The sequence below is a fragment of the Podarcis cretensis genome, assembly GCF_951804945.1.
Source record: "Podarcis cretensis genome assembly, chromosome: 12".
Taxonomy (NCBI): Eukaryota; Metazoa; Chordata; class Lepidosauria; order Squamata; family Lacertidae; genus Podarcis; species Podarcis cretensis.
In genome coordinates, this window is record NC_137181.1 from 8,427,780 (window position 1) to 8,454,077 (window position 26,298).

The following is a 26,298-nucleotide window of genomic DNA, read 5'->3' on the forward strand; positions in this document are numbered from 1 at the left end:
TTCGTGACCCCATGGACCAGAGCACGCCAGGCACTCCTGTCTTCCACTGCCTCCCGCAGTTTGGTCAAACTCATGCTGGTAGCTTCGAGAACACTGTCCAACCATCTCGTCCTCTGTCGTCCCCTTCTCCTTGTGCCCTCCATCTTTCCCAACATCAGGGTCTTTTCCAGGGAGTCATCTCTTCTCATGAGGTGGCCAAAGTACTGGAGCCTCAGCTTCAGGATCTGTCCTTCCAGTGAGCACTCAGGGCTGATTTCCTTAAGAATGGATAGGTTTGATCTTCTTGCAATCCATGGGACTCTCAAGAGTCTCCTCCAGCAGCAGAATTCAAAAGCATTGATTCTTCGGCAACCAGCCTTCTTTATGGTCCAGCTCTCACTTCCCATACATCACTACTGGGAAAACCATGGCTTTAACTATAGGGACCTTTGTTGGCAAGGTGATGTCTCTACTTTTTAAGATGCTGTCTAGGTTTGAAATTGCTTTTCTCCCAAGAAGCAGGTGTCTTTTAATTTTGTGACTGCTGTCACCATCTGCAGTGATCATGGAGCCCAAGAAAGTAAAATCTACCTAGGTACACCTACCTGTACTCAGCCACAAAGTTCCCTGGGTGACCTTGGGCTGCTCACTCACTCTCAACCTAACCTACCTCACAGGGTTGTTGTGAGGATGAAATGAGGAGGAGGTAGAGTTATGACCTTGAGCTCCTTAGAAGACAGGTTGGGCAATGAGTGTCCACATAACTTTCTTCCCAGAGAAAGACACTGAAAGGCTAATTTATTGGGGAAATGTAATAGTACCAGTACATTTTGTGTCATATTTCCATTTCTAGAAGGGCTAGAAACTTACAATCTTTTAAAAACGAAAGCTGGGGATCTGGGGATTATTATTAATTGGGAGGGGTGCCACCGCCCAACCACCAGACACCCATTGGTTTGATTTAGATTATCTCCAGTCTGCCCCAGCTCTAATCTCTGATTCTACAACACTTCTTCCCCTAACAAATCCTGTGTTTTCTCTTCTTCCTCCCTTCAGTTTCCCTACTAACAAATCTTCTTGTCTCCTTCCTTCCTCTCAGCTGATTCTGCACTGTGATTCTTCCGCAAGCCTGCCCTTCTCTGCTCTGCTGGAGAGATACTGTGAAGAATGGTCCTCCCATCACAATTTGACAGGTAATAATGACCTTGAGATAGTGTCTAATTAGTAAGGGATGCCCACTGGCTTAGACAACTTAAAAAAATGGAAATTTGCGGCAGAGAGGTATTTCAGTTGGTTGTGGCATTTTTTGGCCATGATAGTGAAATGGAACCTGCATATTCAGAGCCATATTACCTCTAAATATCAAGTGATAGAGACATGCAATGGGTTAGGGCTGTTGCCTTCTTGCCCTTGTCTGTAGACTCCATTTCAATTCTCTCAGTTTCTCATTTAACCAATCATAAATCCAACTGTCCACATTTTGCAGCAATCTGATTTCCTTTTTCTTTTAAGCAACTCATGCAAATTTATAAGCATTGTAGGGCTAAAATTCTCCTAGTAAACACATTTTATATGCAGCCTTGACTAATGTAAGCATTTTTGCAATCAATCTTTCCCAATATAATGCATTTTTATATTCTGTTTTCACTTTCCCCTGCTAGTTCTCACATTCTTTTGTAAAGGGCAAATTTGATAGATTTGGATTTAAATGTGCACTGAATAAAATTTCTTCTCCTTCCCCTACTTCCAGATGACCTGTTTTATTGAATATTTGATCCCTATATGTTTGTGCAAAGTTTGCAGGGAGGTTAAATGACGTCGGCTAGCTGCTGAGCAATCGTTCTGATTTGTTTCTGGGGAGGTTATACGATTCTGCATCCAGCAAGCGTCATCCCATTCCCAGTGGCTTTTATGCCAGTTTCCTTATCTCAGAAAGACCAGTTTGTGGGCAAGGACAGAGGACTCAGCTACATTAGTAAAGAAACAGCGATTTGAATGCACTATAATCATGCAACACCAGGGGGTGCCAGAGAGCAAGAAATTTTAAAACACTATTTTCAATAGAGATTTTTTTCTTTTGTTAAAACAATCTAATTTCTGACTTATTTATAGGGTCCCCCCCCCTGTCTCGATCCACCCAGGGTTTGTGGCACAGAAGCTGCAAATCAGCTCTAATTGCACAAACTCTGAATTTGGTGGTGCCTGAAAATAGTCTGGGAACACCTTCAGAAGCCACCTTGCATGACCGTAAAGGGGAATATTTCTCTTGGAGGAAGGGGACCCATATTATGTGTGTCCCGTCAAAGCAGAAAGTGCATGTCACTTTTAGGGATGGGCAAATCTGTCAATCTTGGTTTCTCTCTCATTTTCCAATCTTAAATTCCCTAGATTTCTTTTTTCTTTTCTTTTTTTATTAAATCTTTATTGATTTAAAATATGATACAATCATACAACGAAGGTAAGTATTTCAGATTTAAATACAAAAAAATGGGGGGAAAGAAATTTTTTGAAAAAAAGACAAAAAAATGATAAAAAGAAGAAGAAAAAAGATCAAAGATTTATACAACATTATATCTATCAAATAATATATTTATTTTTTTTGCAAAAAAAAACTTCCAATCTTTCTTATTATGCTTTTTCTGTTGTCATGGTATTATCACGCAGTTTTGTTTTATATCCTTTTTAATACATTCCACTATAATGTTTATATCATTTATATATTTCCCTACATTTCTGTTTACAACTCCCTCCTCCTTCTCACACTTTTCTCTCAGACCTCAAGCTGAGAGATCATCTTTAACTCACTGCCATTTAGTTTCCTGGCCCAATTCAAAGTGCTGGCTTTGACCTACAAAACCTTAAACAGCTCAGGACCGCAATACCTCAAGGACCGCCTCTCTCCATATGAACAAACCAGGACCCTGCAATCATCATCTGAGGCCCCTTTGTGTGAGAAATCCGGAGGGTGGTAACACCAGAAAGGGCCTTTTCTTTTTTTAAAAAAAAAAATATTTATTAAAATTTCAATAAGAAAAAGATTACAGAAATGATAAAAAAGCATAAAATACAAATTACAGGAAAAATAAAAACAGTTAAAAATAAGTCCCTCTTTCTATATCTTACAATTCATTTACTTATTTTCATGACTTCCTCACACCTCCCTTTTTTGTATTCCAGTTCAGATAGTTAATTCAGCAAATCCTTACGCTCTTTGTTTTGTCTTATTTCTTAATCCATTTTTACATATTCCTATTTAACCTTATTACTTCGTTTCATTCCAACGTCATTTTAACATTCAATAATTTTACAGTGTTTCTGTAAATAATCTTTAAATTTCTTCCAATCTTCTTCCACCGACTCTTCTCCCTGGTCTTAGATTCTGCCAGTCATTTCCTAGAAAGGGCCTTTTCTGTGGTGGCTCCCGGCATGTGGATATTCTCCCCAGGGAGGTTTGGCTGGCACCTTCATTATACATTATACACCTTTTGGCATCAGGCGAAAATGTTTTCTCTACAATGTTTCTCTACAACTAGGACTTTGAAAGATTACCTTTTTAAATGTGTTTGGGGGCGGGGTTTACTGGTTTGTTGTTGTTCTTATTTTTATTTTATTATATTTTTATTTTTACTATGTGTTTTGTGGTTCTTTTATTGTAATATTATGGTGTGAACTGCCCTGAGATCTATAAATGAAGGGTGGTATACAATTATTCTTTTCTTCTCATCTTCATCATCGTTAGCATTAACATTACATAACATGTAATACATTACATATTATTACAGTGAAACCTCGGTTTTCAAACGTAATCCATTCCGGAAGACCGTTCGGCTTCTGAAACGTTTGAAAACCACTTCTAGGTTTTTGCATTTGGGAACTGAAATGTTTGAGAGCGGAGCCATTTGAGTTCTGAGGTTTGACTGTATCACTATTATTAAGCTACACTCTGAGAGATCAAGGGAGCAAGCAAGGCTGCCTTGTTGTTCTCCAGACTTGTTAGCTAGACTAGAACTAGATACTTTTCTATCCAAGTTATAGATTTCCTGCAGGAAACAACTTTGCCATTTCCCCACCTACGAGCATCTCTGTGTGTGATTGCAACAAGTCTGCTCTCAAACCAAGATCTGACAGCTTAAGGGCTGCTCACTCTGTGTACAAAAAGGGGTTTCAGTAGGTAATTGACCCCTGTTATCCCAATGCAGGGTTAATCCACAGAGCCTAGGGCTTGCTGATCAGAAGGTCGGCGGTTTGAATCGCTGCGACGGGGTGAGCTCCCATTGCTCGGTCCCTGCTCCTGCCAACCTAGCAGTTCGAAAGCACGCCAAAGTGCAAGTAGATAAATAGGTACCGCTCCAGTGGGAAGGTCAATGGTGTTTCCGTGTGCTGCTCTGGTTCACCAGAAGCGGCTTAGTCATGCTGGCCACATGACCCGGAAGCTGTACGCCAGCTTCCTCGGCCAATAAAGCGAGATGAGCACCGCAACACCAGTCGTCTGCGACTTGACCTAATGGTCAGGGGTCCCTTTACCTTTTTTTACCCCAATGCAAGGCATTAAAGACGGCCTGCCTGTGCCCCCTAAGTTGGCCTCCTGCCCCCAGGAGAGCACTGTCCTTTGATCACCAGTTTCCAAATAAAATTCATCTGCCAATTCATCTGACTTCTGGGTCTGAACAGAAGTGCCATTTCTGCGGGCTCGTCCCTGTCTGCACCCGCCAACACTGCAGTCGATTGCTGATTTCCTGAGTTCCTCCTTTACAGTTATTCATTCCGTTGGTTAAATGCTCCAAAGCTACAGCTTATTTTTTATCGGTTAATTTCATTAAATGCAACTCCATTTTCCTTCCAGACAAGCCAGATGAAAAGACTATTCATCACGGAGTGGTTTGTTGTTGTCGTTTGGCTTTCTCTTCCAAATTAAGCGCTCTTCTTTCTTCATTCTCTCCACCCCAGCTTCAGATTTGTGGTCTTCTTAAATAAGATTTGAACACCACAATAAAACTGCAACGTAGTTTGCAACAAACAAATCTGTTATGCTTCCCTGCCCATGAAATTGGAACTTCCCAAGTGTGTTGGCATTCAGTCCTGGCAAATTGTTTAGTTCTCAACTGATGGATTTTTTTTACAAAAATCCCTCCTGCTACTGTATGCTGGTAGAAGGCAAATGGCTGAATTAGTTTGCATTTAAAGGCAAACTTGGCAAATTCGCACTTTCCAAAGCAATATGCCAGTGGTGGCCAAACTCGGCCCTCCAGCTGTTTTGGGACTACAATTCCCATCATCCCTGAGCACTGGTCCCGTTAGCTAGGGATGATGGGAGTTGTAGTCCCAAAACAGCTGGACGGCTAAGTTTGGCCACCACTTGAATATGTGGACTCAAATGCAGCCAGCCTTCAAAATTCATGCTTTTTCTGAATTTTGCAGTGCAGTTCCCCAGCCAAGCAGTGTGCACAAAAATGCATGTATTGTGCGCAACGTGTGCATGTAAAATGCATGTAATGGTGAGCATAACTTTCAAAGATGCACTGCATTAGGGGAAATGGTTGGCAAAAAATGTTTCTATTTCCCGAAACTGAATACGAAATTTGTGTTTATTAGGAGACATTCACAGCAGGCCACTGAAACATTACAGTGGTACCTCGGGATGTGAATGGGATCCGTTCCGGAGCCCCGTTCTCATCCTGAAGCGAACGCAACTCGCGTCCGCGTGTTGCGCATGCACGGATTGCGTTTCGCCGCTTCCACGCATGTGCGTGACATCATTTTGACTGTCTGCACATGCGCACAGGGCGAAACCCAGAAGTAATGCGCTCCGTTACTTCCGGGTCGCCGCAGAGGGCAACCCGAAAATACTTAACTTGGAGCACATTTATCCCGAGGTATGACTGTACTGTGGAGATTTTGTGGCTTGTTTGTTTGCTTTTAAGGGAAATTGCAGATTGCCGCAGTAATGTATTTTAAGAGCAGAAAAATGAGAAACGGAGAGAACCAAAAAAGGACAGATTCATCTATCCCTAGTTACAGAAGGGCAGATTTCAGTTGAAAATTAGGGGAAAATTCTTGATGAGAAGGGCAGTTTGACAATGCAACTAGCTACTTGGAGGAATGGAGGAGGTCTTTAAGCAGAGGCTGACCAGTGATCCGTTGAGGATATACAGTGGTACCTCGGGTTAAGTACTTAATTCGTTCCAGAGGTCCGTTCTTAACCTGAAACTGTTCTTAACCTGAAGCACTACTTTAGCTAATGGGGCCTTCTGCTGCTGCTGCTGCCGCCAGAGCACGATTTCTGTTCTCATCCTGAAGCAAAGTTCTTAACCGGAGGTACTATTTCTGGGTTAGCGGAGTCTGTAACCTGAAGCGTATGTAACCTGAAGTATATGTAACCCGAGGTACCACTGTTCTAACTCTGGATTTTTGCACTGAGGAGGAGGTTAAACTAGATGCCTGAACAGTGGTACCTCGGTTTATGAACTTAATCCATTCTGGAAGTCCGTTCTTAAACCGAAGCCATTCTTAAACCAAGGCACACTTTCCCTAATAATAATAATAATAATAATAATAATAATTTATTATTTGTACTGTGCCCATCTGGCTGGGTTTCCCCAGCCACTATTGGTGGCTTCCAACAAAGATTAAAAATACATTAAAATGTCACACATTAAAAGCTTCCCTAAACAGGGTTGCCTTCAGATGTCTTCTAAATGTCAGGTGGTTGTTTATCTCTTTGACATCTGAAGAGGCCTCCCACCGCCAGTGCCCTTCCACCATTCGGCTTCCGTTCGTAGACCAACCGGAATACTACTTCCAGTTTTGCGGAGTCCGTATACCGAATCGTTCTTAAACAGGGCTGTTCTTAAACTGAGTGTCAGGGAACTGCCATCGGAGAGTCAGGTGGTGGAGGGGCTCAAGGAAGCTGGGAGACCCTCGGATGCTGAGGAAGGAACCAGCAGGGGGAGAGGGAGAGTTCCTGCAGAAACTCAGTCGGAGGAATGGCTCCAAGATACTTCCAGGGAGAACAGCGGGGAGGTCTCAGGACCTCCGCTGGGGACGCCTACTCTGCGCAGGAAACTGTCACGCAGAGAATCCAGAAGGAGAGTTTCCGTTAAGGAACTCTTATGTTGGCGTAAATTCCGGAAGCGCCCACTGACGGATTCTGCCAGCGATTGAGGTAGTCATGCACCCATGGCTCCGTGGACTGGGAGAGTTTAGAAACTGATTGCAAAGCCTTGAGGGCTTAAACGCTTACGCACGAGTAGCCCCTTAATCCCATTACAGCAATCCGTCAGTTCTTGACGCTGCTTGTGCGAAGGAGAGGCATCATGAGCAACCCAAACGGAGCCGGAGGAGCAGGAGGAGCTGAAGCAGGACCAACTCTGGAGGAGAGAAACAGAGCGTTGGAACACCAGCTGGCACTGCTAACGGCGCGGCTCGAGGAAAGGAGGGCTCAGGATGCACAGGGGAAACCCACCCCCATCGCAAGGAAGGTACCGGGGTTGGTACAGAAATTCGGGGGTGACCCAAGAAGCTACCAAGCCTTTAAGACAGAAATGCAGTACGCACTGAACCTGCAGTTTGATGACTTTGCCGATGAGGAATCGAGAGTGGCTTTTGTGATTGGGCACCTCGAGGGGGGAGCTAGAGAATGGGTGAGGCCCCTGATGGCATCGAATAATGATGCCCTAAAAGACTTGAGGAAATTCTTTATCGCGATGGACTTGATGTTTTCCAGCCAGATTGAACAGGGCGTGGTACGCAGACAGTTAATGGCATGCAAACAGGGGAATCAGTCCGTCCGAGAGTATTGGACACAGTTTACCATGCTCATACATAAATTGGGGTGGGACCTGTCTTCGGACCCGATTCAAATGCTGTTTGAAGAAGGGCTAGCCCCGGCGGTGAAAGATGAACTTTCCCGCGCGCCCCGTCCGGAGTCCATAGACCAGCTGACCAAGGCGGCGCTTGCGATGGGAGCGTGCCAGGAGGCGAGGGCGCTGGAGAAGTGGGAAGGGAGAGGAGAGCATTGGAATGATTTCTGCATTCCTGAGATGCCGGAGCAACCTTTCCCGCCAGTGGAACCGATGGAGATTGGGACTGCGCGTGCACGCGGAATTTCAAACGTCAACGAAGGGCGGAAGAAGGAGGGGAAGAGCGCCAAAAAATGTTTCCTCTGTCAACAGCCCGGACATTTTGCCAGGGTCTGCCCGCAAGGGAAGGGATGGCAAGGAATGGTGGGGGCTGCTGGGAGTGAGGAGGAGGGGGTTAAGGAGCAGGTAAAAGCCAACGCCTGCTGCCAGCGACAGGGCACAGCAGCCAGGCCAAGGATCAGTGAACGTGCCCAAGCCTGAACCCCCTAGAGCGGCTCTCATCGTAGAGGTGCTGCTAGAGCTGCCCAACGGACATCCACTCACGATAAAAGCCCTATTAGACACAGGCAGCTCCTGCAATTTCATGAGTAAGGAGTTTGCATCAGAGCACCAAATACAGACACTGCCCTTAAGTCGTTCCTTGCAGGTGACAACGATTGATGGGAGGGAACTCCTGGGGGGGGGGAGTTACCCAACAGACGGTCCCCATGACAATGAGGGTGGCAAGGCACACGGAAGTCATTGCTTTTCATGTAGCCACCCTGGCGGGGCCTCCCATCATATTGGGAATGAGCTGGCTGGCGCTACATGATCCGCTAGTGGGATGGCACCAGCGCACAGTCTCTTTTGGGTCAGCTCATTGCCTAGAGCACTGCAAGGGGAGAGAACTTCAGGGGCTGGCTAGGGCAAGTCTTGCAGGGATGGCGGTGGGGAAGGAGGGATAAATACCACGACAATACGCCGACCTGAGTGACGTCTTCAGCGAGAAGGAAGCAGATAGACTGCCCCCGCATAGACCCTTTCACTGTCAAATTAACCTACTCCCGGGAGCCCAGCTACCAGTTGGCAAACTGTACGCTATGTCGGACAGGGAGATGCAGGAGTTAAGGGAGTTCATAGACAAGAACCTAAAAAGAGGGTTCATCAGGGAGTCAAGAGCGGTGGGGGGCAGCCCAGTGTTTTTTGTGGACAAAAAGGACTCTAGTAAACCCAGGCTGGTCGTGGACTTCCGGGCCGTGAATTCGGTGTCGGAACCAGTGGCCATTCCCATACCCAGGATTGACGACATTTTGACCAGGGTGAGGAAGGGAAAGATTTTTACCAAGCTAGACCTGAGGGGGGCGTATAACCTGATACGGATGAGGAAGGGGGAGGAATGGAAGACCACCATGTTCACCCCCTTGAGGGCCTTTGAGTATCTCGTTATGTCCTTCGGATTACAGGGGGGCTTAGCATGCTTCCAATCCTTCATGCACCACGTCCTAGGGCCTTTGCTCTATAAGAACTGTGTGGCCTTCTTAGACGATGTGTTGGTCTACTCAGAGGACGAGGAGCAGCATGTCCGAGATGTCCGGGAGGTCCTAAGCAGGCTGCAAGCAAACCAGCTGTGGGTAAAACTGGAGAAGTGCCAGTTCCATACCAGAGAGGTGGAATTCCCGGGGTACCGTTTGTCAGACAAGGGGTTGTCCATGGATCCCAACAAAGTCCAAGCGGTACTGGAATGGAAGACACCCAGAACCAGGAAGGACGTGCAGAGATTCCTGGGGTTTGGAAACTTCTATCGGAAGTTCATCAAAAACTTTGCCCATTTAACGGCGCCCATCACCAATTGTCTCAGTAGTAAGAAGAAATTCGCGTGGACGGAAGAGGTGCAGCGAGCGTTTGAACGGCTAAAGAAAGCGTTCGCTTCGGAAGAACAGCTCTTGCACGTAGACCTACAGAAACTGATGAGGGTGGAAACAGATGCATCAGACTGAGCGGTAGGAGCGGTTCTGCTCCAACCGGGGAAGGATGCGTCGGACTGGAGACCGTGTGCCTTCTTCTCGCGGAAGTTGAATAAGTCCGAAAGGAACTACACCGTGTACGACCGGGAACTGCTCGCCATTTATGAAGCGTTTCGACGATGGCGGCACCTGCTAATAGGAGCGCAGCACAAGGTCCAGGTGTGCACGGACCACAAGAACCTGGAATATTGGAGAACGGCCCGAGTCCTGAACCAAAGACAAGTGCGATGGGCACAGGAATTTTCCAAATTCCATTTTGAGATTCGCTATGTACTGGGGCCAGAGAACGTAAGGGCGGACGCTCTCTCTCGAAAGCCAGAGTATATGGAGGGAGAGAGGGCGCCCGAAGAAATGCATATCATCCCAGAGGACCACTGGGTGTGTGGAGCAGCATTGGTGGGGCAAAGAGAACTGGTAGAAAGGACAGAGAGCGATGAATACACCCAAGATAAGCTCAGAGGGCTCAGGAGAGCCGGGGAGAACACAGGGGGTTTTGAAGAAAGGAACGGGGCGTTGTATTACAAGGGGGCATTGTACATACCAGAAGGGGAATTGAGGGGTAGGGTACTCAAACAACTGCACGACAGCCCCACCGCGGGGCACTTTGGGCAACACAAAACCATGTGGTTAGTTACCAGGCAGTTCTGGTGGCCCAAGGTGAGGGAAGATGTACGAGAGTATGTAAGGGGGTGCGACTGCTGCCAGAGGGCAAAGGGGGAGAGGGTGGCACCGGCGGGGTTGCTGGAACCATTACCCACACCCGAAAGGCCATGGGAGACAGTGTCCATAGATTTTATGACGGATTTGCCAAAATCCAAGGGGAAAACTGCGGTAATGGTAGTGGTAGACCTGTTAACCAAGATGTGCCACTTTATAGCTTGCTCACATGCGGCCACGGCGGAAGAAACAGCCAGGTTGTTTGTAAAACACATTTTTAGGTTGCATGGCGCCCCCTTGAGGGTGGTCTCAGACAGAGGGAAACAATTTACGTCCAGGTTCTGGAGGAAGCTCATGAGCTTACTGGACGTAGAGGTCAATTTCTCGACTGCCAGACACCCAGAAACTAATGGGCAGGCGGAAAGGGCAAACAGTATTCTGCAACAATATCTGAGGTGTTATGTAAATGACAGAGAGAATGATTGGGTAGAGAAATTGGCCCTGGCCGAATTCGCCTACAATAACGCGGAAAATGTGTCCACGGGCATGAGCCCATTTATGGCCAATTATGGGTGTCACCCCAGGGCCAGTCCCGGGAAAGGGGGGGGAAAGATGAAGCGTACCGGCAGCGGAACATTTTGTGGAAGAAATGGAAGCCATACATCAACAGCTCAAGATGAATTTGGATAGGGCCAAGGAAGAATACAAGAAGCAGGCAGATAGGAGCAGAAGGGAAGGAGAGACCATAAGGGTGGGGGACCGGGTGTGGTTGTCAACACAAGGGTTACCCTTCAAGGGCGGGTGCAAGAAATTGAGGCCAAAACGACTGGGACCCTTTGAGGTTATACAACAGGTCAATCCGGTGGCCTTTAAACTCAGGCTGCCAGACAACATGAAACTGCATCCAGTATTCCATAGGTCATTACTGTCACCATACCGGGAGGGGCGGGAATTTTTGGGACAGGAAGGTGAGGTTCCCGCGGCACCGCAAGTAGAAGAGAGGGAGCACAGCAGTCATGTAGCAGAAATACTCGACTCTCGGTGGAAGGGCAAACAGGTGGAGTACTTGGTGGCATGGGAAGGGGAACCGGAGTCCGAAAATACCTGGGTACCGGCAGAAACGGTCAAGGATGAGGTTTTAGTAGGAACGTTTCATCGCCGGTTCCCAAGGAAGCCTCAGCCTTTGGCTAGGTTCTGGGAGGAACACTTCGGCACCACTGACGAGGAGGAGGAGTTCGAGGGGTTCCCAGAATCAGGACAGGAAGAGGAAGAAGAATCAGATGGGGAAGAGTATTCGGGAAGAAGGGACAGTAGTAGGTGGAGAGCGGTTTTCGAGTCATCCGAAGATGAGGAGGATCCTTTCAGGGGGTTCCCAGCCTCACCACCCAGAGAAGAAGGGGAAACGGGGGGTGAGGGGGGTCCTGGAGGGGAGGTGGATGTCAGGGAACTGCCATCGGAGAGTCAGGTGGTGGAAGGGCTCAAGGAAGCTGGGAGACCCTCGGATGCTGAGGAAGGAACCAGCAGGGGGAGAGGGAGAGTTCCTGCAGAAACTCAGTCGGAGGAAGGGCTCCAAGATACTTCCAGTGAGAACAGCGGAGAAGTCTCAGGACCCCCGTTGGGGACGCCTACTCCGCACAGGAAACTGTCACGCAGAGAATCCAGAAGGAGAGTTTCTGTTAAGGAACTCTTATGTTGGCGTAAATTCCGGAAGCGCCCACTGACGGATTCTGCCAGCGACTGAGGTAGTCATGCACCCATGGCTCCGCGGACTGGGAGAGTTTAGAAACTGATTGCAAAGCCTCGAGGGCTTAAACGCTTACGCACGAGTAGCCCCTTAATCCCATTACACTGAGGTACCACTGTACAACCCTGTGCAAAACATCTGCATGAAAAATAGTGTAACCCATATGGTCAGCCTAAAGAATGACTGCAGCAAGTATATGTGTTTGTGCATAATAGTAGGGATGTAAGCAGGCATCATTTCCCACCCTCAACCTGTACCTGCTGCATGCAGTACTGTTTCCATTCCACTGCAGTTTGACTTCTGCCAAAAGCTACATTATTCGCCTCTCTGTGTGCTGCAACAAAATTACATTAGGTGCGGAACGCACTCAATTAATTGCGCAAATTGCATTGTCATTACCTTATTCCACCACATTCATTTCAATGCAAAGGGAACATGATACATTTTTTTTTTTTTTGAGGGGGGGGGGATGTAATCAATGTTGTACCATTTACGGACTGCAAGCAACACCAGCAGTGATTACCAGTTGTATTTGTCACACTGGTTTCCGTTCCGGATGCCAGATGGCTAAGCAAAGATGGACAATCTCTGCTCCTGTCTTGATTTTTATCGGAATTCTCCAGCCTCTCTCGGCAAGAGGGCAGACATTTGATTTTAAAAGGAAACCAGGATTGTGTGGGTGTTTGTGAGCCAGTTGCATTCAAGACACACAAGAACCACTTTATGAAATAACTTGGAAGACCAGGGTTCAGATCCCCACTCAGCAATGAAGCTCATTAGGTGACCTCACCTACCTCACAGGGTCGTTGTGAGATGGAGAGGGGAAGAGCGCATCAGTTGTGCTGAAGAATGACTTGGTCTTAGGATCTATGCCTTTTAACAGTGCTCTTCTCTGCCCTCAATCTGCCTGGCTTCTCATGAACAAGACTGACTTTTGCTTCAACTGAAGAATGTTCCCCGTTCAGCCCTGCAGCCTTTTTTGCTTCCCAAAATAACAATGACAAAGGGGATTTTCAAGTGCATTTGTATCGTGTGGGTGAACGGAATCAGTCCATTGATTTTCTTTTTCTTTTTTTGGACATGCAACTCTTTCCCCCTCCGTAAAGCTCCCTCACTTTCTCGGGTGCCTAGATGTTGATTTTCAAAACTTGGCAACATTGTTCGCTCATGGAAGACTGGAACTTGACACGCACCCCGTTCGCCAACTTTACAATCTAACATGTTTGCAAATGGGAGGGATAAAGTGTCTTGATGCTTTTGGAGCACTATCGACCCTGAATTTTAGCAACAATCTGCGCAAAGCAAAAAGGAAGGTTACCTTGCAGCATAGCATGGAACAGATTTCTGTCTCTTCCTTCAGTTCCCCTCTGCTCCACATCTGTTGGGTTGCTGATTTCCTTTAAGAGTAAAGGTAAAGGTACCCCTGACCATTAGGTCTAGTCGCAGATGACTCTGGGCTTGTGGCGTTCATCTTGCTTTACTGGCCGAGGGAGCTGGCTTTGTCCACAGACAGTTTTTCCAGGTCATGTGGCCAGCATGACTAAGCTGCTTCTGGCGAACCAGAGCAGAGCACAGAAATGCCGTTTACCTTCCCACCGGAGTGGTACCTATTTATCTACAGTATTTGCACTTCATGTTTTCGAACTGCTAGGTTGGTAGGAGCTGGGACAGAGCAACAGGAGCTCACCCCATTGCGGGGATTCGAACCGCCAACCTTTTGATCAACAAGCCCTAGGATCGGTGGTTTAGACCTCCACCCCAACACATCTAAATAACAATACCCCTACCAATGCCTAACTGCCAAGACCAAGGAAGTTGTGACGATTTGCTACGAGGTAGGTGAAAAACCAAATGGCTCGTGCCAATTTGCCAAGTGGAAAAAATTCCTACCAGGCCCCTTAACGGCGACCAACCAAAGTCCATAGCAAGGTCAGAGGGAAGCCTGAAAAGAAAAAGGATTGGGTGGGTAGGAAACACGAACAGCTGTGCCGGTCAAAGAGGGAGATCCTGGGGCCATGCTCACCTTAAATGGGGCAAGCCACACACCCCAAGCCGGGCGATTGGCTGGCTCTGGGGGATGACAGGGACTGAGGATTCCCCTGATCGTGCGGTGGAAGCCAGCACCCGCGCTTGTGTTGGGGGCATGAATGCCCGCAACACCACCTCCTCCAGATGTCGGAAGTGGCTTCATGAGAGAGGGAGAGAAACAATCATGGTAAGGAATACGCTGTTAGTTCTGTCAGTTTTTCTTGGTCAGTTTTTCCCATGGGACTTCTATCCTGCGTCCCAACATTCCCCAATCATTTCACCCTGTTTCTGTTCTTGGCTGCCTTTATCTTGTGGTGTATAGAGCCACCAGTTCCTATTGCCCCCTGAATTTCACAATGCTCTGAAACGGGCTGTCAGAAACACTTAGGGAAACAGGGTGAGAAACCCACAGTGATTTTTATTTTTATTTTTTAAAAGTCTCACCCCCCCAAAAAATGTGACACTTCCATTGAGTTACTAGATTGTCCAAGCATGCTGAAAGATGAGAAAATAAAAGTTAGCTTTAAGGGCTCTCTCTTCTCTCGCTTTCCCCACCCACCCCAGTTTTCTTTTCTGCCTCATCTGTCATGTCCTAAAAGGCTTTTGGGGAATTCTAGAATGTGCAAAAATGTTTCTGAGGTGATATATGCAACACAACAGATGCAGAGTATTTTTTTTAAAAAAGGTGTTAGGAAATGGCGGACCCATGAGATTCCTTTCCCCTGCTTCTCACAAAAGAGATGGACCGCTCAGATCTTTTAAATACAGCTTAGTCCAGATTAGTTATTCCTAAGAAAACCCCTAAAAAACCTGGGTAGATGAAGAAAATAATTTCCTCTTCGGTGGTTAGATTATAGTCCTTTCTTCTCTTGTGGAATGGTGGTAGCCCATTCGCTAAAGCTTAACCAGGGAATCTCTGGTCCTCAAATGTGTGGGAATGTTCAGGGTGGCAGGAGAGGATATATTGTTTATTAATATCCTTCCTAACTTACACTAGCAAGTTCCTTTACTTAGCAGAGTTTACATTCCCCTTTTACATGCACAGCAGATAGCTGGTTGCAGGCTTGTGTAAGCCTCTCTATTATACAAATCAGTCCACTACAGATTAAATTGTATAGTTCCTGATAAATTCCCTTTAATCCCTCCTAAAAGAATAACGACACGGCAATCTCATTTAAAGTCAATAAAAGAAGTTTACTCACATCAATTCACGGTTGGATCCCTGAAGGCAGACTTAGTTACAAATATGTACATGTGGATCTACCCCATTTGGGGGAATAATCCAGTCCCTAGCTAAAAAGCTGGTCCAATGAAGCAGGAAGTCAGGGAGAGAGAGAGAGTGCTGCGTGACTTGTCCTTTTTGTTACCTGGACAGGTAAGGTCACACCCACCTCTAGTCACATGCAAAAGGAAGGATGCTCCAGCCAGGAGGAAACAGGAAGTTTCGACAGGCTAGACCAACATCCCCTTGCATGTCCACTCTAGGAAAACAAGGAATGTTGTATTTGACTGCTCCCAGTGGATTACATCCCACAAGATGTTGCCAGGCTACAGCTGCCATCATCTCTGACCACCGACTATGATTGCTAGGGCTGATAGATGTTGTGTCAGGTGATGGCTGGGTGAGGAGGTGTAGGGGTAGCTGCCCAACCAAGAGCCCCCCCAGGGAAAGCACAGAGGGACAAGATTTAGATCCTGGAACCTGGTGGTGGGAAACTATCCAAACCCCAGAGGAGGGGAAGAGCTGGGAAGTCCTGGAGGCTGGTAGCTTAAAGGATCAGTGGCGTAGCGTGGGGGTGCAGGGGGGGCCGTCCGCACTGGGCGCAACATCTGGGGGGGCGCTCGCACTCGCAATCTAGTAGAAGAGACTCGAGTGCTAAAATCCACAGGTTAGGGGGCGCAAATTACTTGCCTTGCCCCAGGTGCTGACAACCCACGCTACGCCACTGTGAAGGATGATGAAGAAGGGGAAACAGGCAGGTGCCCCAGAACAAGGCAGGGACAGAAATCTTCTTTTTTTAAAAAAATGCTTTATTGAATCCAAAAAGAAAACAAACAGCCAACATAAGAATAATGCACATTACCAAATGATGAAATACTTTCTTCATAAATAGGTTCTATAATGACTTCCAATCACCCCATCATGGGTCCTAAGTAGTTTTAGCATAGTGCACTTATCCTTATCAATCAAAGCAAATCCCAGTTCTCTTAAATTCCTAAGGTTTCCTACAGAAGTCACTCCAGACCTGCCAACAAGTTCAGGTTTATACAGTGCTCCCTGAGATATTTTCTGTACATGTCCCATTCTCTCGTAAACGTTTGATCTGTGTGGTCCCTTAATTTTTCTGTCATCCTTGCTAATTCTGCATATTCTGACAGTTTCTATTGCCACTTCAGTTTAGTCAGAGTTGAATCTCCCTTCCAATTTTTGGCTATTAGAGTTCTTGCTGCGACTGTAGCGTACAGAAATAATATCTTCCTCACGCTTTTTGGAATATCTGTGCCCATTATACCCAAAAGAAATGCTTCAGGTTTTTGTTTTGGTTTTTTGCAAAGGAGATCTTAAATATCTTTTTGAGCTTATTACATACCGTTTCCCCAAATTCCTTTACTTTCCTACAATTCCACCACATATGTCACATTGTATCTTCCGCCTCTCCACATCTCCAGCAATTGCTTGAGATATTTCTATACATTTCTGCTAACTTTTATGGTGTTAAATACCAACGATAAAGCATCTTCATAAAGTTTTCTTTCAATGAATAGCAGGCAGTAAACCTCAAGTCCTCCTTCCATAATCTTCCCCATGCCTCCATTGGAATGTTATATCCAAAGCAGTGGCGTAACGTGGGGGGTGCAGGGGGGCCCGGCCGCACCGGGTGCAACATCTGGGGGTTAGGGTTAGGGGGCGCAAATCCACGGGTTAGGGGGCGCAAATTATTTGCCTTGCCCCGGGTGCTGGCAACCCACGCTACGCCACTGATCCAAAGTCTTGGGCTGGGACAGGAATCAGACTTGGCAATTCTACCACAAACCCACCTTGATAGCCTCTTTGCAGACAGCCTGCTGGCCTCCCTCCCCAACTCCCAGAACGAGGGGTCTATTGCATGTTGCTATCAGGGACTGTGCAGAGGAAGAATGGTGGAGACCACTTCCCCAGCCTGACCCCTCCAGGGAGGAGGAAGAGGAAAACAGTATAGATTTACAACAGGGGTTTGAGCGAGGTCACAACTCAGAGGCAAGGGACGCGGGTGGTGCTGTGGTCTAAACCACTGAGCCTCTTGGGCTTGCCGATCAGAAGGTTGGCGGTTCGAATCCCCGCAATGGGGTGAGCTCCCGTTGCTTGGTCCCAGCTCCTGCCAACCTAGCAGTTTGAAAGCACGCCAGAAGTGCAAGTAGATTAATAGGTACCACTCTGGCAGGAAGGTAAATGGCATTTCCTTGTGTTGCTCTGGTTTCGGTGTTCCGTTGCGCCAGAAGCAGCTTAGTCATGCTGGCCACATGACCTGGAAAAACTGTCTGCGGACAAACGCTGGCTCCCTCGGCCTGTAAAGCGAGATGAGCACCGCAACCCTAGAGTCGTCTGCGACTGGACTTAACTGTCAGGGGTCCTTTACCTTTACCATTTTTGCAGCTCAGGGGCAGATAAGGGGAAAAGCTGGGAAATATTGGGAGAGCCAGAACAGCACCCGGCTGACACGTTGTCATTAGAAAGCATTGCAGCATCTCCCAGAAGCTGGCGAGCTTTGAAAGTAGGAGAGCAAATTGCTCAAAGACAGAGGGCACATAGCAGCACCCGTAGAAGTGACGAATGAGGAAGTGGGAGAGACGGGGGTGGAGTTTCACTTGGGACAACGCCATTATCCAAGAAGCTGGGTTCTATAGCCTCTCTCTGTAAAGATTGAAATAAAAAAGGACAGTAAGAAACTTTTCCTTGTCTTATACTTTCCTGGGCAACCAGCTGGGAGCCGCTGACAGTATCCTGACAGTTGCCAAGTAGAGAGCCAGGCAGACATAGGTCCCTTGGGGCTCGCCATAGACAGAGGGAGGGACCTGACCCAGGGGTAGGAATGAAGGGGGAGCTACAAGCCAGTCCAGGCAACTGCTTCATCTAGGCAGGAGCAATCCTTAGAAGTCTCCGTGTGTTCTCTGTTCAGCTTCCTTAATAATGAAACAAGATGTAAATTAGCCAGCATTTTACTTTCTTTCTCTGATCTGCAAATGACCTGTTCTCCTTGTCTGCTCCCTGACACGCTGGGAGTCCACCAACATCTGCAGGACCACATTATGTTTATATTCCAGATTTCCTCTATCATAGAACCCAAAGCACATGGTTTCCGGATAGTCACTCACAGGGCTGTCTTAAGCTTATGAGGTGCCAGGGTGCAAAGATCAGCCTGGTCCCACCCCCCAGGTTGCCCAGTCCCAGGCGCGCAGCAGGGTGGAGCCAGACAGCTGCCTCAGCGTCTCGCTGGCTTGGTCACCCCTGAACTCACAGCGCAGAGCCGCTCGTAGCAAAAGAGCCCACCGTGGCACTCCAACCAACAGATGGGCTCTTCACTGGACTCAACTCTCAAGCCCCGGACTCTCGGCCTGGCACCCCTTAGAGCCCAGGTGCCATATGGGTAAGACGGCCCTGGTCACCCATCCAAGCGCTGACCAAACCCAGAACTGGTTAGTTCCAGCAAACTGGTGGCCTCACATAATTTTGCACCATACAGTGTTCTTCAACCTGGTGTTCCCAGATGTGGGTGGGCTGCAAGGCCCACCATACACAGCCACCTTAGACCAATGACCAAGGATGATGGGCATTGTAGTCTACCCACATCTGGGGACCCCAGGCTGAAGAACACTGGCTGAAGAACATTCTTAGCTTAGAAGAGAAATGGGGAAATGGTGGTCCTTCTAATGTTTTCGGACCTCTCCCAACAGCACCTGTAAGACCTGCCCCGAAACTTTTAGATGTGCAAAAACAGTATTGAAAGCTGGATCGCATATAACTGCCCCAACACCATCATGAGCACAAATCATCATGAATGTACAATCATAATAAAAAGTATTTGTACAGTTGGCTGGTTTCTACACTCACTCACAAACCCCTCTCTATCCTCCATGCTGGAGAGCAAGAGGCATCCACAAAGGACATATTCCAGCCAGGCAAAAGTCAGAGAGAAACCACAGCAGATTTTGGTTAGTCCGCCTGAACCTGAAACCTGGTCTGAATTCCATTTTCTTCTGGAATCCCTTGACTTTCCTAGTGATGTCAGGTTTGGCTTCCTTCTAAGTAAACGGCTAAAAGGTGAATTTCCAAGTCAGCCATCTTCTCATGTCCCCTGCCATGCCAAAATCAGAAGCCCCACAAATAAGCATCTCTCCACCGAAGTTATGCATAAGCCTCCAAAACTGTAATATAGTCCATGTTATCACGATACCTTCGAGTATTAATCAGTAATCGCAAAAGTATAACCTCTCCCTGAGGCTCAGGCAAAGCAAACAGTCTTTAAGAGAACTATTTTAATTTGAAAAACCAAATAAATATTTTTTTAAAGAAAAGAAAGTGGCCACCTTAAGACCAGCCTCTGCACAATCCCTTATTTGCAAAAGGAGGCACCGTTCTCTCTCACTAAGACAGCAACACTCTGCAGCAAAACAAAAACTGCTTCTGATTTGCGTGTTTGTAGACCTTGACACGAGCTGAAGGATTGGAACTTTATAAGCGTGAATTATGCTGCTTCCGCACAGCCTGCTTTCTTCCTCATCCACCCACAGCCCCCACACTCTCCCCTCCCTGCAACAATCTGTGATGTGCTCCTTTGTATTTGCAAAACCCACTGGGAAACTTCCAGTGGCTGGCATGAAAAATCTAAATTTCCATGGATTGTGGGTTGGGGCGTGGGGTGGGGGAGAAGTGAATACTGCTCATCGCTCAGATGGAAACATCTCCCCAATTTCTAATGAGATAAAAGCACTCACTAGGGTGCTGGGAGCAACAATTTTCTTCTCAGAGGGACCCCTGGCCAGATACTCTCTGGCTTTTCCCCGAAAGGGAGGTTATCTTCAAGAGATGGACATACCGTAAGCACTGTGCAAATCCCATCAGCAAGATGAGTTTGAAGATCAGACCATCTGGCTTGAGACGCAAGTGATTCTGAGAGCAAATGTTTGAAGTCTCAGAAGTTATTCCACTATTAATCTCTCTCTCTCTCCATCAAAGATGGTTCTCAAAATACTGGGGCGTGCGCCTAATCTCCAAGTGACAGGAAACTCCAGGGGTGCTTGCATTTTTCAGGGGTTCGGTTTCCTCAGAATGAAGGTCACGGGAGACAGTGGTGCCTTTGGGATATATGGTTTTCTTTACACATATCATAGAATTGTAGCTTTGGAAGGAACCTGAGGGTCTTCTAGCCCAACCCCCTGAAATGGAGGAATCTCAACTAGATCATCCATGCCAGATCACCATCCAACATCTGCTTAGAAACCTCCAAGGAAGGAGAAAGCATAACCTCCTGAGGGAGACCATTCCCCTGCCAAACAGCTCTTCCTGTCAGAAACTTCTTCCTGATGTTTAATTGGTATCTCATTTTTTGTAACTTGAAGGCACTGCTTTGAGTCCTACCCCCCCAGAGCAGGAGAAGACAAACTTGCTCCATCTTCCATGTGATGGCCCTTAAGATCTTGGAAGTTGGCCATCATATCTTCTCTTTTTCAGGCTAAACATACTCAGCTCCTTCAACTTTTTCTCTCTCTTTTTTTTACATGTAAATTTTTATTATTTTTCCTTACAAACTTTTTCAAACAATACATTAATCCACATATATACCTTTTTTTTCTTTTCTTTTTTGCTCTACCAAGCTTGTGACTTCCCTCCTTCCCTTCAACCGGTATCCCATATCAAATCCAATCGTGCATTCTAACTCTTTACAGTATCTCTACATTGTAGGATCTACTTCAACCCTGCTAGTGTCTTCAGATGTTTACAGTTTTCATTTAAATATACAGTAAATTTACTCCAGTCTCTCTGGAATTTCTGATCGTCCTGGTCTCGGATCCTGTAATTCAGTTTGGCCAACTCAGCAAAACCCATCACCTTCTCCTGCCACTCCACAATAGTAGGAATTTCTTGTAATTTCCATTATCGGGCCAACAAAGTCCTCACTGTGACTGTTGCGTACATAAGGTCTTTGGTCTATCTTCATAATCTCATTTCCCATCAAGCCAAGCAAAAATGCCTCTGGCTTTTTGGGAAAGGTATACAGTGGTACTTCGGGTGAAGAACTTAATTCGTTCCAGAGGTCTGTACTTAACCTGAAACTGTTCTTCACCTGAAGCACCACTTTAGCTAATGAGGCCTCCCGCTGCCGCTGTATGATTTCTGTTCTCATCCTGAAGCAAGTTCTTAACCCGAGGTACTATTTCTGGATTAGCGGAGTCTGTAACCTGAAGCGTCTGTAACCCCAAGATACCGCTGTATCAACTGTTTCTCATAAGGCTTGGCTTCCATACCTGCTGGGGACTTCTATTTTGTGGTGACCATGGAGAGAGTACTGCATGGAACTGGCTGTTTTGAAACAGGGCCAGCACCAGATTAGCACCTCTGCAATTTCCATTGAAGCTCCCATTGCCCAGATGCTTGTTATCTTTTCTCCCGCTGCAACAAATGTGTTTCCCCAAATATGGCCCCTGGGTTGCCCTTTCTCTTTATCCCAAAGTTCCTGCGTCGCCTGGTAAGTCACGTCGGAGCTGTTCTAATAACAGCTTCTTAATGGCAAGGAAATGGATCTGACTCTTATCTGCAGAGATCGATTTTCCAATGCTTAATTATGTGGAATTCATCATGCAGAATCACTAATTCCATAATAACGCCTTGCCGGTGCTTCAGCCGACATAACTCCACAGGATAGCTGCCAACTTTGATTTTAAAAAGAAAAGAAAAGAATTACTGGACCCCTAGGGTGGGGAGGGAGAGAGTCGGGGCAGCACTTTGGTTTGATTGCCACTTGGTGGTGGATCCGAATCCTTGGCACTTCCTGAAACGATGCACAAATTGTATTGCAGGCGCACTTCTGCAAATCATAGTCTCCCTAGTTTTGCAATGCACGTCTCTGACCCAATTGCGTGTGCGATGATGGAGAGGGGCAGGCGTAGCCAAGAGGGTCCAGATGTGGGACTCCACCTTCCATCAGCCCCAACCAGCATGGCCAATGGTCAGGGATGATGGGACTCCAAGTCCATCAACACCTGGAGTACACAATGTTGGCAGCCCCTGGGTTGGGGGAATATGTCTGCCCTTCACACTGTGTGTTCACCGCATCCTAGGCCAAAACACCATCACAAAAACTGCAGTGCTACTTAAAATGCAAAGAAGCTAATAGAAAAATGAGGGTGGAATAATGCGAGGTTCAATATAGCAGTTTTTCACGCATTCATTCTTAGCACCTTTTAATGGGTTAGCTTCAAAAATTGACAATGTTGTGCCCAGATATCATTTTGGCGCAGTTTCTTTATAGTTTCCCAGCACGACTAACATAATTCTTCTCATGTAATAGGATTCACTCGCACAGTTTTTATAGGACTGAGGAATGGCAAAATGTGCTTACCCCCGGATAAAATATAGCCGGGGTGTTGTTGTGAAACATTCTCTTTAAAATAAAATAAAATATTTGCCCTATTGCAGTCCCTTCTTCTGGAAGCAGTAAATATTTCTTTCCCGTTTTTGTTGCAGCGTGAAGAATTACTGCGAGGAATCTGCATATTGACACTTTATTTGTTTTTATTTTTCCTTGACAAACCCTCCCATGTTGTCATTTTTCATTGCTTAATAGGAATTTGCTTTCGCTGCAGATGCCAGCTTGTCAGCTAAGAAAAAGACAAGCACTTGTCAAGAAAGGGAGTTAGATAAGACTGTGACAACCAAAAACATAAGCAATACCTGACTGTTTCAGAGATCAAGGGTCCCTCTGAGCCCCCAGCTGTATTTTCAGTGATGGCCAAGCAGATTCTATGAGCACAAACTGCTCTTCATCCGTAGTCAAAAAAGATGTTATTCCATTTGCCTAAGATCTGGCTGGTGGTCCCTGATTCTGGGACCTCGGAGATTTCACCAGCGTGTGTGATGGCCTGGGACTCGGGCTCAGACTCGAAACCAGAGGAGACTCAGTCTGCACCGGATCCTTTGCCTCAGGCATCATCTGAACCAAGTCTTGGGCTTGATGCTGAAGAATCCCAGTATGCACAGGTTCCCCTGCAACAAGCTCCAGCTGGGCTGAGTCAGGGGCCTGAGCCTGCCCTGGCTCCAGATGCGGGGATTATCTCGTTGCCTTCAGCTGGGCCATCACTTACAGCTGTTCCACTACCGGCTTGGTCAGGGGAGGCTGAGGCAGCCTCTGGGTCTAGTAACCCACCGACGTCTCCCGAGCTGCAGAGACTGAGGTCTGAGAGGAGAGACCTGAGTACTCGCAGGAGGAATGCTCGACGTCGGGCAAAACAGGGAGGTGAGTCGCTGGGGGATCAGGACCGGCCGTTACCCCAACAAAGATAAAAGGCTGTCGGACCTCTCCCCAGGTTGCGGGACCAACATTGCTGTTTGCTAGATCCTGTACCTGTCCTTGCCTGGTTTCCTGCCTCGTGTCCTGCCTTGGCCCTGTCAGACTGACTCCTAGCGGAACCTCTGGATTCTGGACCGGTCCTGGATCGTGTTTCATGGGTTACCCCTGGGCCCAGAACAGCAAGTAGCGCAGAAAGATGCCTCGGACTTTTGGTCTATCTGGTTCATTAAGAACATAAGAAGATGCTGCTGGATCAGGCCAGTGACCTGTCTAGTCCAGCTCCCTGCTCTCACAGGGGCTGAACAGTTGCCAGTAGGAAATGCATAAGCAGAATTCAAGTTCCTCTCCCCTTCTGCAGTTTCCAGCAATAGGCATTCAGAAGCATTGCAACTGTGGAGACAGAACATAACCATCCTGGCTAGCAGCTATGATGTCCACGCTGACTCTCAGGAGCTCTCTATGGTTTCAGACAGAGGAGTCTCCCAGTCTTGTTTGGAAACTAGGACTGAACCTGGGACCTTCTGTGTCAGACTTCAAAAGTACTCCAATCATCCTCCCTCCTGACTGGATGCCAGAAATGGAAAAACAAGACGTTCTTCTTGTTGTTGTTTAGAGTCGTGTCCGACTCTTTGTGACCCCATGGACCAAAGTACGCCAGGCACTCCTGTCTTCCACTGCCTCCCACAGTTTGGTCAGACTCATGCTGGTAGCTTCGAGAACACTGTCCAACCATCTCATCCTCTGTCGTCCCCTTCTCCTTGTGCCCTCAATCTTTCCCAACATCAGGGTCTTTTCCAGGGAGTCTTCAATGTTCTTCTTACCAATGTATTTATTCACAATTCACAGAGATATACAGAAGGGCAACCACTCGGACAATGGCGTTGCTTCAACTGGGCTCCTCCCCACTCCCTTCTTAGCAACAGTGTTTCCCTTTACGGTGGCCACCAGGGGTTAATTGTCTCTGAGTCTTTTGCTCTTTCACTTTCAATGCACGCCGGGTTCTGGTAGAAGGGAAGTCAGGAATGCTGTCCAGTGATAACGTGTCAGCTGACTGCTCTGTCTCTTTCTCTCCCCTCTCTTCTCCCAACTCCCCCAACTCTTCTGTTCACCTGTCTCTGAGCTGTGACCTTCCTCAAAGCACTGCCGCAAATCAATATCTTTCCCTTATCTGGAAGGTTCAAGAGGAGGGGGCGCAGTCTCCACCATTCCTCCTCAGTCTGGTCTCCCTCATTCCAGTCCCAGACATTCAACCTCATCAAAATCAAAGGAAGAAAGGATATTGGATGGCACAGAGTTATGTCTTAAAGCCCTAAATGGCTTTGGCCCAGTATACCTGAAGAAGCATCTCCACCCCCATCGTTCTGCCTGGACACTGAGGTCCAGCTCCAAGGGCCTTCTGGCGGTTCCCTCACTGCAAGAAGTGAGGTTACAGGGAACCAGACAGAGGGCCTTCTCAGTAGTGGCGCCCTCCCTGTGGAACGCCCTCCCTTCAGGTGTCAAGGAGATAAGGAACTATGCAACCTTTAGAAGACAAATGAAGGCAGCCCTGTATCGGGAAGTATTTGATGTTTGATGTCTTACTGTGTTTTAATTTGTTGGGAGCCGCCCAGAGTGGCTGGGGAAACCCAGTCAGATGGGTGGCATATAAATAAGTTGTTGTTGTTGTTGTTGTTGTTGTTGTTGTTGTTACGATACGATAATCTTTATTGTCATTGTCCCATACAGAACAACAAAATGGAAAAAAAATCTACATCAGACATTCAAAAACCAACAAGCCTGCTATCCCAGCCTTGTTAGCCCCCTAAAAACTCTGATAAAGGTAAAGGTAAAGGTACCCCTGCCCGTACGGGCCAGTCTTGACAGACTCTGGGGTTGTGCGCCCATCTCACTTAAGAGGCCAGGGGCCAGCGCTGTCCGGAGACACTTCCGGGTCACGTGGCCAGCGTGACATCGCTGCTCTGGCCAGAGCCAGAGCCAGAGCCAGAGCCAGAGCCGCACACGGAAACACCGTTTACCTTCCCGCTGGTAAGCGGTCCCTATTTATCTACTTGCACCCGGAGGTGCTTTCGAACTGCTAGGTTGGCAGGCGCTGGGACCGAGCAGCGGGAGTGCACCCCGCCGCAGGGATTCGAACCGCCGACCTTTCGATCGGCAAGTCCTAGGCGCTGAGGCTTTAACCCACAGCGCCACCTGTGTCCCACTCTGATACCCCATAATTAAATACAGTGGTACCTCTGGATGTGAATGGGATCCGTTCTGGAGCCCCGTTTGCATCCTGAGCAGAACGCAACCCACATCTGCGCGTGCCACGATTTGCCGCTTCTGTGCATGCACGTGACGTCATTTTGAGCATCTGCGCATGCGCGAGCAGCGAAACCCGGAAGTAACCCGTTCCGTTACTTCTGGGTCACCGCGAGACGCAACCCGAAGCATATTTAACCTGAGGTATGACTGTACTTGTTGTTGTTGTTGTTGTCGTCGTT

General features: G+C 47.4%; 1 protein-coding gene across 2 annotated transcripts in view; it reads left to right on the plus strand.

Annotated features, from left to right (window-relative positions):
- Window positions 1-26,298, plus strand: part of CRHR2 (corticotropin releasing hormone receptor 2) — a 204,642-nt gene that overhangs the window by 23,246 nt on the left and 155,098 nt on the right. For both annotated transcript variants that reach the window (XM_079946965.1, XM_079946967.1), the window contains one exon: window positions 1,079-1,172. In XM_079946965.1, the coding sequence (XP_079803091.1) occupies window positions 1,079-1,172 (94 nt within the window). Of the gene's footprint in view, window positions 1-1,078; window positions 1,173-26,298 lie in introns of those variants that run through there.